The 14059-nt window shown below is 46.5% G+C and overlaps 1 protein-coding gene across 1 annotated transcript; it reads left to right on the top strand.

The window, feature by feature from the left end:
- Positions 1-806: 806 nt before the first annotated feature.
- LOC123040558 (uncharacterized) lies at positions 807-2683 on the top strand. Its single transcript, XM_044463367.1, has 2 exons — positions 807-1628; positions 1757-2683. The coding sequence occupies exons 1-2, from the start codon at positions 880-882 to the stop codon at positions 2352-2354; spliced, it is 1347 nt and encodes a 448-aa protein (XP_044319302.1). The 5' UTR covers positions 807-879; the 3' UTR covers positions 2355-2683.
- Positions 2684-14059: the final 11376 nt, after the last annotated feature.

Genomic DNA, 14059 nt, shown 5'->3' with positions numbered 1-14059 from the left:
TGACTCCCAATCTCTGAAGCAATATGGCCTGCACACATTTTGCCAAGCAACCAAGCTCACCTCACGTCACAGCTAGCCGGAGGCTGGAGAACACGCAGCGTGTCAAGGGGGAGGCGGGGAGTGGCGCACAGGTGGAGGAGGCCAGCGGCTGTGGTGGGAAGCGATAGCAGGGTTGCGGCGATGTTCGCCCCGGGAGCCAGGCGGACCGGTCCAACGGGTGGTGGAGTGCGCCGGGATGGCGAAGCCGATGGGGTTGGGGGAACCATTGCCGAGGTGGAAGCAGTGGGAAGGAGTCCCGGCGGCGCCGAGGCGCCGTGGTAGCAGAGATGGGGAGAGCCGGCAACGGCCACAACGTCGAGTGTCATCGACGGTGGGTGGGCGCGGGGGTGGGGGCACTTGGGATAGGGGGGGAGCGCCGGTAGGGTAGGAGGCGCGCGGCGGCATGGCAAGGGTGGCGGCGCGCTGGAGGTGGAAGATGGGATTGGGGACAAGGTCGTGGGTCGTGCGGTTGGTTTTCTTTTTTCTGCTTGCATCGGTTCGGGTTGACTTGATTGCGACTTGAATAAGAAAAATCACAGGGGCTTTTTCGCAAAAAGTCCGCGACGGTGAGGGAAGAATAGTCATATAAGATCTCACGTCCTTGTGTTCCCTCAAAAAAAAAAAGATCACGTCCCTGTGCGCGCCGAGTCATTTGAGCCACGCCGTGTACGAGTCCGGAGCATTCACGCGTGTTGCCTTCCGAATCGCTCGCTACTACTAATAATAACTAACAAATCCCTAAAAAAACTAACAAAACCCTAGTTCATTGTGTCGATCGATCTCTAGCCACGCGAAGCAACCTACCGACGACGTACGTACGTACGTACGTTACGGTCAGACATGGACAAGCTATGCGACGACGCGCTCGCCGACATCCTCCGCCACCTCCCGCCACGCAGCCTCGCCGCCTCCCGTTGCGTCTGCACGGCGTGGCGCGCTGCCGTCGACAGTCACCGCCTGCTGCGTGCGGATCTGCTCCCGCTCTCACTGGACGCCGTCATCTTCACGACGGGCGACCCGAGAGACCCACTCCTCTTCTGCCGTCCCACCACGGGGCGCAGCATCATCACCAGGTTCGACTACATCGACGCCGACATGGAGCCGTGGTACGTGTGGTCTCTCTTGGACTGCTGCAACGGCTTGCTCCTGCTTGATGACCACGTGGTCAACCCCGCGACGCGGCAGTCCGTGCGGTTCCCCGCGTACCCGCCGCCGTGCACGGTGCCGGGCTGCACAAGCTGTAAAGACATCGAGCGTAACCAATACCTCGTCTATGATCCCACCGTCTCGCCGCACTACGAGGTGGCCTTGATCCCTCATATTCCCAGCGAGCTTTCCATAGGGCACATCGCAAAACATGACTGCGGCCATGGACCCGACGTCTCGGCAATGGAATGGCCACCGTCGCCATTCATCATCGACGTCTTCTCGTCAAAAACCAGATGTTGGACGGAAAAGTCATACACGCGAGAAGGAGAAGCCGCGGGAACCGTTGCCGACCTGAAAACTGATCATGGCGCCTTCCTTTACCACTCCGCGTATTGGCACGGAGCGCTCTACGTTCGTTGTGAAGAAGGTTTTATGTTGAGGTATACCCTAACTGATCACACCTCATACACCATACATAGGATTTATGTTTTTTTAATTGACAAAGATAGATAATTTGGGTTCATAATATTTTTTTAAGAGAGGTGGATGATTTAAATTTTTTTTGCAGAATAAATTTGTTGAATGATAGGTACCAGGTAATTAAGCTGCCAAAAGGAAACGAGGGAGAGCCTTATCTAGGAAAATCAGAGAAAGGGGTGTACTGTACATTGATCCATGAACAATGCACATGTGAAATTTGGTTCCTAGATGAATCGAGTGGTCAGATGGATTGGGTGCTAAGGAATGAAATCAACCTTCAGTTTGCCGTCAAAAAATATTTTTGGAATGATGTTCATCACGAACCATGGACCTTACATGATCCAATGTGTATGACCAAGAATATAGTCAACATTATGCGCCTAGATGACGAGAATGGCACTCTAGTGAAGGATGTTTTTAGTTGGGACTCAGATGATGAAAATGCTATTGACACCACAGGCAGGCCTAGAGCACATGAACGCAGCTCTCCTCTTTTCCACTGTTTTGGATTTCATCCTTATAAGGAAATTGTCTTGTTTTATGATGACCGCCACTGTACAATAACAGCCTACCATTTGAATAGCTCAAAGATCCGTTATTTGGGAAAGGTGGAAAGCTTCTACAACGACATAAGAGAGTGGTTTCCATATGCCGCATGTTGGGTGAGGGATCTACCTGGGAGCTGACTTATGTGCAATTTGGATTGCAACTGATCCGGCCCAGTTCTGCTATACTTGTATCCTTTCTCTCTCATGGATAATATCAGTGATCATGTCCCAATTTTTTTGACAAATGGTGATTTTTATTGATTCAGAATAGAGCATCAAGAAGATACAAACACAATGAGCGCACACCCGGCCTCTGCATACTTGAGATGCACACAGCCGACATCAACACATACACACATAAACACGCCGACAAGTAGCAAAGTCATATAAGACAAAAGCTATGCCTAAGCGAGGAAAAAAAATCTCAAAGCGATCAAGACAGCGATCGACAAACTACAACAATGACCTTATCCGCACCAACATCTTTTGACACACCGACGACGAGAATTGATCATGTCCCATGTACATCAACAATATATTGTATGCATTAGGTTTCACTAGGACAACCTTTGACTAGCAATTACTCTGTTATTATGTTTTTGAGATGCTAATTCATTGTTATTACTAGCTTTTAATTTCAATATGCTTATTTGTCATTATAATTTTATACACAAATTGCATACTAATATTTATTTGTTGGTCCAGGAATTGAACTCAGAGAAGTGAGTACTTCTTTTGCACCTTTATCATAAACTAGCAGGGGCTGCACGGCGAACCGCCACGCGCCATGCAAGTGCTTGCAATTGCCGCTAATGTAAGAGTATCTACAGCCACATATGGCAAATCCGGTCCCTTAAACGCTCGCGGACGCGTCCGGGCGCATCCGCGGGCAGTGACTGGGCACACCTCAAATTTTATTTGTTGTATCCGGACATCTCATACTCGATTCTTATATCCATACAATGACATAAAAAGGAAATAGAACCTATGTATTACGTCGATCATCGCTACTCCTCGTCAGAGATCACCACGATCTCCGTGCCCGGCTCCGGCAGCATGGGCAGCAGCTACAGCTCCGGCTGCTCCGCTCCGGCCTCCTTCGCCTCTATCTCCGTGTCGGTCTCCGCCTGCTCCCGCCGGAGGAACGCTTGGTTGGCCCCACACAGGCCTCATCCTGGATGGACTCCAGGATGGCCTGCGACTCGTCCATCTCGTCGGACTGGGCGACGGCGAACTCCGCCTCCGCCTGCTCCATGTTGAATGCCGACACCTGCTGGTCTGGCTCCTCTGCCTCCTCCACCTCCATCGGAGCCATCTCCTCCTCCTCTTCCTCTTCCCCTGGCTGCTCCTCCTCCTCTGGCCCCGGCGAGTCCGGAGGCAGCTTGGCAGTGATGCGGGCGGCGCGCGCGGCTTCCCTCGCCCGGATATGCTGCTGGATCTGGTAGCGGCGCTGGTGCGTCAGCATGGCATAGTAGGTATGGAAGTGCTAGTTATCGACTAGAGGGGGGTGAATAGGCAATTTTTATGAAAATCTTCAAAACACGAGGTCTTTGAAGAGAAACTATTAATCTGAATCTATATGATATGCAGCGGAAGATAAACTACACTAGATAAGCAATAGTCAAACAAGCAATATAGTGAAAGCACGAAGACTAACAACGGCTAGGTAGAAAGGATCAGAATGGAAGACGGTATGAAGTTAAACAGTTAGAAGTCTTCACACAGTGAAGTCAAATAGATCAGGCAAGCAAGCAATGACTTCACGAAGGCAAAATGAAAGGTAAGGAAGGTAGCAGATAGAACCAATAGCTTGGCGAAGACAAGGATTTGGTAGACCAGTTCCAGTTGTTGTGACAACTATATGTCTGGTTAGGGAGGCTGAGATTGAACTCAGAAGACTGTGTCTTCACCTTATTCCCCTTGAGCTAAGGACACCCAGTCCTCGCCCAATCACTTTGGTAAGTCTTCAAGATAGACTTTCAAACCTTCACAGACTCCGTTCATCGGCAATCCACAATGACTCTTGGATCCTCGGAACGTGACGCCTAACCGGCTGGAGGATGCACAGTCCTCAAGTGTAACAAGTCTTCAGGTCAAGCTGACAGAAAGACTTCAGGGATGCCTAACACTCTTTGGCTCTGGGTGTTTTGGGCTTTGTCCTTGCAAGGATCTCTCTCAAAGGCTTTGGAGGTGGGTTGCTCTCAAACGACAAAAGCCGTGCACTAACTCCGAGCAGCCACCAATTTATGGTGTAGGGGGTGGGCTATTTATAGCTAGGGGCAACCTGACCTGATATGTACGAAATGACGCTGGGTCACTATGGAACCGACACGTGTCCAACAGTCTTATTTCAAACACACGTGGCAGCTTGGCTTGGGCTACAAGCAAAGCTGACTCATCCAACTCTGGGTAAGATTTGCTCTCACTGTCTTTGCTCAAAGACATAGGATTTTTATTGAGCATCACTTCAGTCATCTTACTTTGTTCAGTTGGACCCCACTTAACACTATGGTGGTTCCTATGACTCAAGAAAGAAGAAACGGAAACTACGAAAGAAACTATGTCTTCACACTCCATAGTCTTCAAGTGAATATCTTCATCATCATTATCTTCAACGTGAATGTCTTCACGAACCACCATTGTCTTCATTGTCTTCATACATTTTTAGGGGACATCTCTGGTAGATAAACCAAATCAATGAGGGACTACTACCTGTATTATCCTGCAATTCTCACAAACACATTAGTCCCTCAACCATGTTTGTCGTCAATACTCCAAAACCAACTAGGGGTGGCACTAGATGCACTTACAATCTCCCCCTTTTTGGTGATTGATGACAAGCTGGTTGAAGTTTTCAATGGAGATAAAAGTATGTGAAAGTTTAAGTACACAGGGATTGTCTTCATAGGTTAAAAGAGGCTCCCCCTGAAGATGTGCATACAAGTAGTTTGGCTTTGAATGCAAATGCACATGGCAGTTTTTGCTTTGTGGAGATCTTCTTCAACCATGAAGACAATTCATCATGCATATATGAACGTAATGAAGATAATGATATGCATAATGAGAAATGGGCGTCTGAAGAATGACTTCATGCGGGATTTATCATCGCATCATAAGGTAGCAACAAAAGTAGCAGATGACCATCAAGTTTACATGTTACAACTCAAAAACCAACAGTTTCAAGAACGAGAGTTGTAAGAACTTGGCAAAAACAAGCACCCGACCCATATGGACCCGCTTGAAGATTATTAACTCATATGTTTCTCCCCCTTTTGTCAGCAAGGACCAAAAAGGTTTGACGACATAGAGCATCTACTCATTCCCAGTCGGAGGAGATGTTGGTGCAGTAGGGTCGATGCTGGAGTTGGGCGGTGTAGAGGGGCCTGGTGCAGAATCGTGATGTAGTGAAGCCAACGCTGGTGAAGTGGCGTCATCCTCTTCATCTATGACCCGAGCAACCACAGTGGGAGCCGAAGATGAATAGTCTAAATCTTCAAGTGATGGAGTTGGACGCCAACTTGTAGATTGTGGTGGCCTGGAGTCAAATTTGAATCGTTCAGTAAGGCCATCTGCTTGGAGATCGTCTTCAGAACAGAGCAGTGTAAGGCTCTTCCAGGACCGCCGACATGCTTCATGGCAACAAATGAATTTTTGGTTGCCAGATTGCGAATGCGATTGACCGTCAATGAGCAGACTTTGCATCTGGCGCTTCGGCCAGTCATGATGCCTATCCTGCTTCTGGTGAAGTGAGACAAGAAGCTCTCTGTCATTCAGGACACGAGCACGCTTCTGAGGCCTTTGAGCAACCGTGCTGGCTGTTGCATTAGTTTGGCACGATGCAGCAGTCAAAGTTGTCCAGCAAGGGGACCAGCAGGAGCAGGAGCATTGGGCACGTGAATACCTTCAATTGGCTGAGTGAAGTTTTGAAACTCAACATTGTATTCATGGAGTGGCTTCTTGGTAGGCTTAGCGTAGATGGCTTCATATGACATATCAACATCAGGCAAAAACACAACATGGTTACGTGCTGAAGCCTGATAGTTGATGGAGGAGTGAAGCTTAATGAGCCGCATGACCCATGGAGCATAGAACTTGAGGCTAAATAGATCAATTCCAGATGCGGCCAACTAACGAATGAAGAAATCTTGCGTGTTGAATCTGATGCCATTGATGATGTAGAAGACCAAAGTCTTCATGGTGTCTTCAAGCTTGGCGTCAGGTGAATACCCCTTGATAGGCCACAGAGTATGCCTCAAAATGTGATAGATAGCGTGGGGCAAGTACTCGAGGTCTTTGAAAAAGAACTCCTTGGGATATTTAGCATCAATGGGCAATGGCTTCATCATACTAAGCATTTGACTCATGTTCAGCTCGGGCTTCTGAAAGATGCTCTGTAGTTCACGTTCATATGGCTGGCAACCTGGCTCATACAGATCACCAGGAGTGGGCAGGAGGTTAGCTCAATGATGTCCCGAGCTTTGGCTTCATGATGCACGTCACCTGTCATCCACTCAAGGACCCAAGTCTTTGGATCCCTGTTGTAGCCTCTAATGTGCAGAGTAGCCTAGAACTGCAACAGAAGCTCTTCATTCCAATGCTCCTTGTCAATGACAAAAGGGAACAGACCAACTTCTCTGAAGCAATCAAGAGCCTCTTCAAGGAATGGAAGCCCAACAATGGCATCACAGTCAAGATGCTTGTGAGGAAAAATCCTGTCTTGATTGTATAATATGCAAGAATAGTACATGTGTTGTTGATAGCTCTAGAACCTATATGAGGAGATCTTTGGCTTCTTGTATGGATTCTTTGCAGATTCGAAGAAGGTGTTGTGCTCTCTGAAGCTTAGCACACTGAAGGAGCCATGGGTGGTCACAACACTTGGAAGCCTTGGGAGCCTGGGCTTCGGCTTCTGTGTTTGAGGCCTTTGCTCCACGTGATAGTCATATTGCGTACCAGGAGCAGTAAATGGTGTCAAGATGGGCCATCAGACCATAGCATGTTCCATGGTGTGAGGCACATGGGGAGGAACAGCCACATCCGAGATGGATGGCTGTGCATTGTCTTTAGTGGTAGCATTGACTTCAGGATGCACAATGTCTTCAGCCATGACAGCGTCATTGGCTTCAGTGGTGGTAGTGGTAGTCGCATTTGCCTCAGCATCAGTGGCTTCATGAACAGGAGGGTCTAGCACAATTACTTCTTCTTCTTCCTGAACAACATGATCACTGGTAGGGGGAACAACTTCACGTTCTTCTCTTTCTTCATTGTCTGATGCAGCCGGAATATCTTCAGCCGCTTTGGCTTCAGATTCTTGAGCAGACACAGAAGGGATGGCTTCAGGGAACACTTGACGTGTTGCTGAGCTTTGGTGTTGCACATCCTCTTTAGGAATGCTTGACATGGAGACCTGGGACCTAGGGCCTTTGCGAAGCCTTCGGAAAGAGGATGACGCCTTTGGTGAAGAGGTGGTCTTCTCCATGTCTTCTGGAGTCTCTTGAGGCATCTCAAGCACCGGAGTGGTGACTTGAGCTGGTGGAGTGCGGGGAATCACTTCATGCAGTGGGAAGTTGGGGTGGTGCTCTTCCCAAAACACATCTTGTCTGATTGGTGTCATGGGACCGCCAATACTAATCAGTTCACTACTCGAATGAGCAGGCGATGATACCAGATTGGGCTCGAGATGAGGAAGGACTTCATCATCAACATTGTCATCATGACCAATGTCTTCAACTGCGATGGTGTCAGCAGCTGGAATGTCTTCAGACTCCTGAGCCTCTGTGGGAGCAGGCTCATGCACAACGAGACGACGCTCGCGATTGGTGGATACTAGTGGTGCAACGGAAATAGGTTCAACATTTAATGGATCTTGAGCACGGGCTTAGCGTGAAGACTTTGTTTCCTCTACTTGGCTTCAGTCTCAGTTTGCTTAGTCTTCTTTTTGTCAGAAGCTGCAGAAGGGGCCTTTGGCTTTGAGCCAGTCATACTGACAGGGAAGACAATGCTTGGTCTTTCCTGGCTTGGGGCTTCGGGTTCAGCTTCAGCAGTTTTCTTCTTCTTCTTGGCAGCAAGCCTGGGGTCAATGCCTGGGCGCCGAAGAGCCTTTCGCTTCACAGCCTCATTATGAGCCTGGACGCACTTTTCAGTATAAAAATTCAGCCGCTCACGAGAGCCTTTGGCTTACTCACGCTTCTTTTGAAACTAAGCCTTGAGGTCAATCATCATCTGCTTGAAGTTCTGGACCTCAGTTACACTGAGCTTGGCCATATGCTTCTTGGACAGGGCCTTCTCATGATCTATCTTGTTTTTCAGCTCAACAATCTTTTGAGTGATTGCAAGCTCCTTGGCAATGCATCCTTGAAATGTGACGTTGATGTCAATTGGCAGCTGCAAGTCGTCAATGTTGAGCGAGGTGTCCTCAAACCATTCATCAATGAAGTTGTTGAGGATATCAGCATCAAAGATAGGCAGGTCCTTGAAGATTTTAGCCTCTTGCTTGCTCTTAATCAGCATATCCAGAGCATCGTCAGCAAGGTCTTCGTCACTAGACAGATCAATAACATTCTCTTCATTTCGCAGGTGTAAGGTCATGCCCAGAAATCTTCTTGGGCTGCTTGGATTTCTTGGATATGCGGGATTGATCTTGAGACTGCACACTGGATTCAGGAGGTGCAGATTTCAATGGCTTCACACTTGAAGCTTTTGGTGTTGTAAAAGATTTTGAAGCCTTAGATTTCTTCTTTGGCTTCAGGGACCTTCTGGTAGCAGGTTCGTCAATAATTTTACTCACGACAGCACATTGCGCCCTATGACATGTACATCATTCAAGAACGCAATATGAGGTCGTTATCGTATTGCTGGTACGCTATCCAAACCAGCATCACCAAGTTTTGTAATATGGTTCGTCAGCTGGAGGAAGGTGGCCATTGCACGTGGTGGAGGATGAGACCGTAAGTTTTGCTTCGTCTTGCTCAACTCATTGGTTGATTCGTTCACTCAATGTTGGTCTAAACATTATGTAGCCCACACGGGCTTCCATGATGTACCACGGGACAGAGGAACGGCCATTTGTATATACAATGTTGGATAAAGCTGAAGGGCGAGTATGTGTGGGACGACATGATCCGTTGATGAAAAACTTCTTGGAAATTTGGTTACTTTAGTCGAATTTGAGACATTGTTGTACTACAGTTAATTTACATGCTATGTATGAATTATTTGGGCTATTTTCTATCCAAACTTTGATGAATATTGGTCGGTTTGCATAAATTTCATCTGGTTAGTTCAAATGCGGATTAAAATATATGCAAACAACATTGGATAACCGGCTCCCACATTCGTGTCTGCAGTTTGGTCCCCCGTCCGTGGACGGATACGGAAGGAAATTTACGTGTCACCGTTGGAAATGCCCTAATGCTCCTTTTAAGAGGAAAAAGAAACTAGGAATTGATATGTGGTTACAAACTTTAATTTGTTTATATTTTTTTGAACCGTTAATTTGTTTACAGTTACCACACCGTATTTGTCAGCTAAAGGTCGAGGCCGATGTGACTGAACCATGTAGACTGCGAGCATCTACAGCCGGGCACCTCGAACGATCTTTTGTACGCCCACGGACGCGCCCGGTTAGTGATCAGACAGAAGAGAGAAGGAAAAACGTCACCCAACCGAACCCCTCATATTATCCCTATACGTTCGGGTTGTCCGCGAACTCATATCCATCTCAAATATGGAGAGGATATGAGGGCTCGCGGACGCACCCGGTTAGTTCGCCATGTTGGATGTGGCCCCTCTACAAACCACCTTTTATTTTTCTTTATTCATTCTTTTTTTTTCTCTGTTCATCTCTACCAATCGCATGCACGTGATCGGACATGTGAGGAAGAAAATAAAGAGTTGGGCTGTGCGAAGGATAAATAGGGGCTCAAAATAGACACGTCCGATGACCGGGCGCGTCCATTGACGTTTAAGGGGTCGAATTAAAGACACGTGGGTGAAGATGCTCTTAGTCCCTGCTTGATCTTGCATGCGGCTGTGGGAAATTGATGGTATTGGAGAATGTACCGTATAAAAATATCCTGTGTGTCTCGTACTTTCCTAGGAATCGAAGTGTGTGTAACGTGTGTCACGGTGGCCGGTGAGAGTAGGTAGCAGTACTTGTTTGTTTGTGTGTGCGAAATGTTACCGTTTCCCGGGCGACGCATGGGTGGCAGTAAAATTGGTGATATGCATGTGTTATTTTTTTTCCGGAACATCAACACAGACACAAGCGCGCATATATACACGCATACACTCACCCTATGACACGCACGCATACCCTACCCCTATGAGTATCTTCGAAAGACTGAGCCGACATATTATCTTGAGATTTACAAAGTCACCGTAGGCGTCTCGTTGTCGACGGGAACGTCCCCTCCCACTGAATGCGCATCGCCGGAAATCCTGAAATAAATTCAGGAATAAATGCGAGCACCAGGATTTAAACTCTGGTGGGTTAGAGATACCACAGTCCCCTCTAACCATTCAACCACAGATTGGTTCGCGATATGCATGTGTCATTGTGTGGCTCATAGCAGGCATGGTGTACTGGCACTCTATCGCAGCTATACGTATGAAGGCCAGGTCATGCCACGGTGTACTCTTACAAGGTTCATGCATGCTCAAGATTTTGCTCATCCATTTTCCTTCTCCGCATACACATGCCAGTAGAAAGCATCCAACTAAACAAAAATGCAGATTTGACAATTTTCATCAGACAACTAAAGATATCCACCTAATTTGGTACCTTTTTTTTGCTTGTGATGAAGATTTGGTACTTGTAATGTTGTAACTAACCACGTTCGTTGTTTAAACATGTTTTGTGTCTTCAAAAAGATTGATCTTATACTAATCTCAGAAATTGTCAAGCGCACGCACTTGCCAAGCCTTGTCTGGCCGTTTGATTGCCTCGCGATCCGCAAAGTAGTTGAATCACGCACGAGGGTACAATAAATTTTAAATTTCAACGGTTGAAACTTATGATTTTTCAACTGAAACTCGTGGTTTCTCGCTCACTTTTACCACGTTTCATAGATAAAATTTTGAGACATTTTCCTTGTTGGTTCTAGGCACAAAAATCATGATTTTATCAGTCACTCGTACTAAACTTCAAGAGTTGAAACTTGACAATCATTTTCAAAATTCATCTAAGCATATTCAAAATGATTCTTATAAAAGCTCCCATCACGAGAAACACAAATATGAAAACAAAAATTAATTTGGACTTTTCCTTTAGAAGATATAAAAGTTTGAAAACTGAAAGTCAAAAATAAAAGCACACGCTAAGGACTTGGTGCCACGAATCCTTTCCCTACTAGTCTCCCCTTTTTTCGATGGAGAAAATTAGTTCCTCGTGTCGTGTCGGCATCAAGACATCGAACAGTACTGAGGGCCTGTTTGGTTTCAATAAGTCACCTGACTTATAAGTCAGGCATGTTTGGTTGTCACCTGACTTATAAATCACCTGACACATCTTCCCACACCAATCAACATCATGCAGGTGGTGAAACCCACGCAAAAGGGGGTGACTTATAAGTTTTAAATTGGGGTGAAGCAACTTATGACTTATAAGTTGGGGTGACTTATAAGTCGGGTCTGTTTAGCAAAATAAATCATTTTTTTCACTTTTCGACTTATAAGTTGATGACTTATTTGAAACCAAACAGGTCGTGAACCAGCCCGCTTCCTCTCCTCTAAACACACCGTCCTTTGGTGCAAGTAGCTCTCGGTACTGTAGTAAATATGTGGATGAGATCTGTGTGGTGAGACCTAGCGTCAGGCATCTCACTGACGAGCAGGATGACAGGGGCACGCATAGTATACCGGAGCAGGACGACAGGGGCCTAGTTTCTTGTACACAATCCTGCAAAGCTCTATTGATTAATCAAAATGTTTACGGATGCCGAAGCAGTGTCATAGGGAGTGGTAAACCAAATATGTCGGCATATGCTTAACCAAACATCGTGCTTAGGTTGTAGGCTTCTAAATTTTAACTTCTCAACTGTTAAGAATAGAATAGTTGCTTATTAATTAAGCTAATTAGGATTAAGTTAATTGTTAGATTGGTTGCTTGGTTCTCAAGCAACCATGTACTTCTTTGGTTCTCAAGGCAACTATGTAATTCCTTGGCTCTCAAGTAACTATGTGTTTACTTGACCGCCAAACACCATGTATACTTCCGCTTGGGTATAAATACCCCACTTCTATCATCAATAAAGACTGATGGATCATCTTTCATTCAAACTCTCTTGTTCTTTACTTTTCACTCAAAACACGTTATCATACACTTTGCTCTCCCGTCGAGCGATTTGGCCGGACAAGAGAATAGCAGAACATCATTGCAGAGGATGAAGAACAGATCTTGTTGATCCCCAAAGATCCAAGGATTAAAGGCCTTGATCAGGAAAACTAATAGTGTTTCCCTATTTTAATCTTTGCCTATTAGATCATGTTTTCTTGTGGTCAAACTGTGATCTAACAATGGATTGTTCATCCTGTACGCATATGCACTCACGCAAAACACACAAAGTGGAAGAGAAAAGCAATCGGCCGAAGAAACAAATTCGGCCATGACCAGAGAAGCAAGAAAATGAACTGCGCTTCATTGTGAAGACTACGGCACCGTTCCCCTGGTTGGCGAAGCCATCCTACGAAGAGTCGAAGAGAAGAGCAATTATCATCCGCTCACTGTCGAGGATCACAGGCTGTCGTGGATGCATGCGTCGTGCACAGGAAGAATTGATCCCGATCAATCAAGACTTCATGCATTGATTGTTTGTTCTTGCTTAGATTAAACAAATATACTAATAATATACAATACCTTGTCCGCATGCATCAATTTGCAAGAAGGAGATTTTGGCTGGAAGTAAGGATTCGATTACCACCTGTCAACGGCAAGAAGGAGCACATGAAGAAGATAGTAGTAGCGACCACTCAGGATCACACCTACATCTTCAAGGTGCGTCTACGCAATGCCGACTACATGAACAAGGATCCACGCTCCCCGGTAGCACAACAAGACATGTCCCCGTCGATTCGTCAGGAGGCAAGGCGCCATCTGGCGCTCAGGCCGTCAAGCGACAACATGGCAGCACGGCATGTCTCACACGCTCGGCCGTCGCGGCGCTCTTCCCTTCAGCCCACTGGCATATAGGCGGCACCCAGCCCGCGCGACGGCCCTCGGCCCCGACATGGCGATGCGCAGATAGTAGCTCGGCGCCCGGCGTCTTCCGACTCGCACCCGAGACACAGCCTCCCGCGGAGCGACTACACGAGAACACATCAGGCATACAGATCGTGTCGGCAAGGCGTCCTCTTGGCAGGAACAACGGCGGTGTTTTTCCAACGCCACCACACACTCACGTACAAGATAAGCATTGGGAAAAAGTTATCCCTTCGGCAGGTTTGCAGTTTGGTTTTCTTTTTTCTATTTTATTATTAACAGAAATGCCCTTATTTATCTCTAGAGCCATCAGGCTTATTCAGTCTCCTGTGCTATAGTAATCCTGCATATATTTGGGTATTACCAATCCTGCATATAGACATAATTTCTGTTTTAGTCCCCAGGTTAAGAAAACTTTGCAGTATAGCCCTTTGGCTTACGACATTGGACAATCAGGCCATTTGGAAATTGCAGTTTAGCCCTCAGACTTTATTGTTTTAACCAATTTAACCACCTGGTTTTAATTATGCATGTTTAAGCCCTTAGACTAGACTCTTATGTCTTCCAAATTGCATTAAAAATATAATTACGTATCATTTAGATCATGCAAAATATTATTTGAAGCCTCATGTCTTCATATATTACA

The sequence above is a fragment of the Triticum aestivum genome, chromosome 2B, assembly GCF_018294505.1.
Source record: "Triticum aestivum cultivar Chinese Spring chromosome 2B, IWGSC CS RefSeq v2.1, whole genome shotgun sequence".
Lineage (NCBI taxonomy): Eukaryota > Viridiplantae > Streptophyta > Magnoliopsida > Poales > Poaceae > Triticum > Triticum aestivum.
This window is presented reverse-complemented; position numbering and strand designations above follow the sequence as displayed.

Bases quoted from the DNA above. Each gene is read 5' to 3' on its own strand.
- LOC123040558 (XM_044463367.1), top strand. From the start codon at position 880: ATGGACAAGCTATGCGACGACGCGCTCGCCGACATCCTCCGCCACCTC. The intron at 1,629-1,756 runs GTATACCCTAAC...TTTTTTTTGCAG, and splicing joins GAAGAAGGTTTTATGTTGAG to AATAAATTTGTTGAATGATA.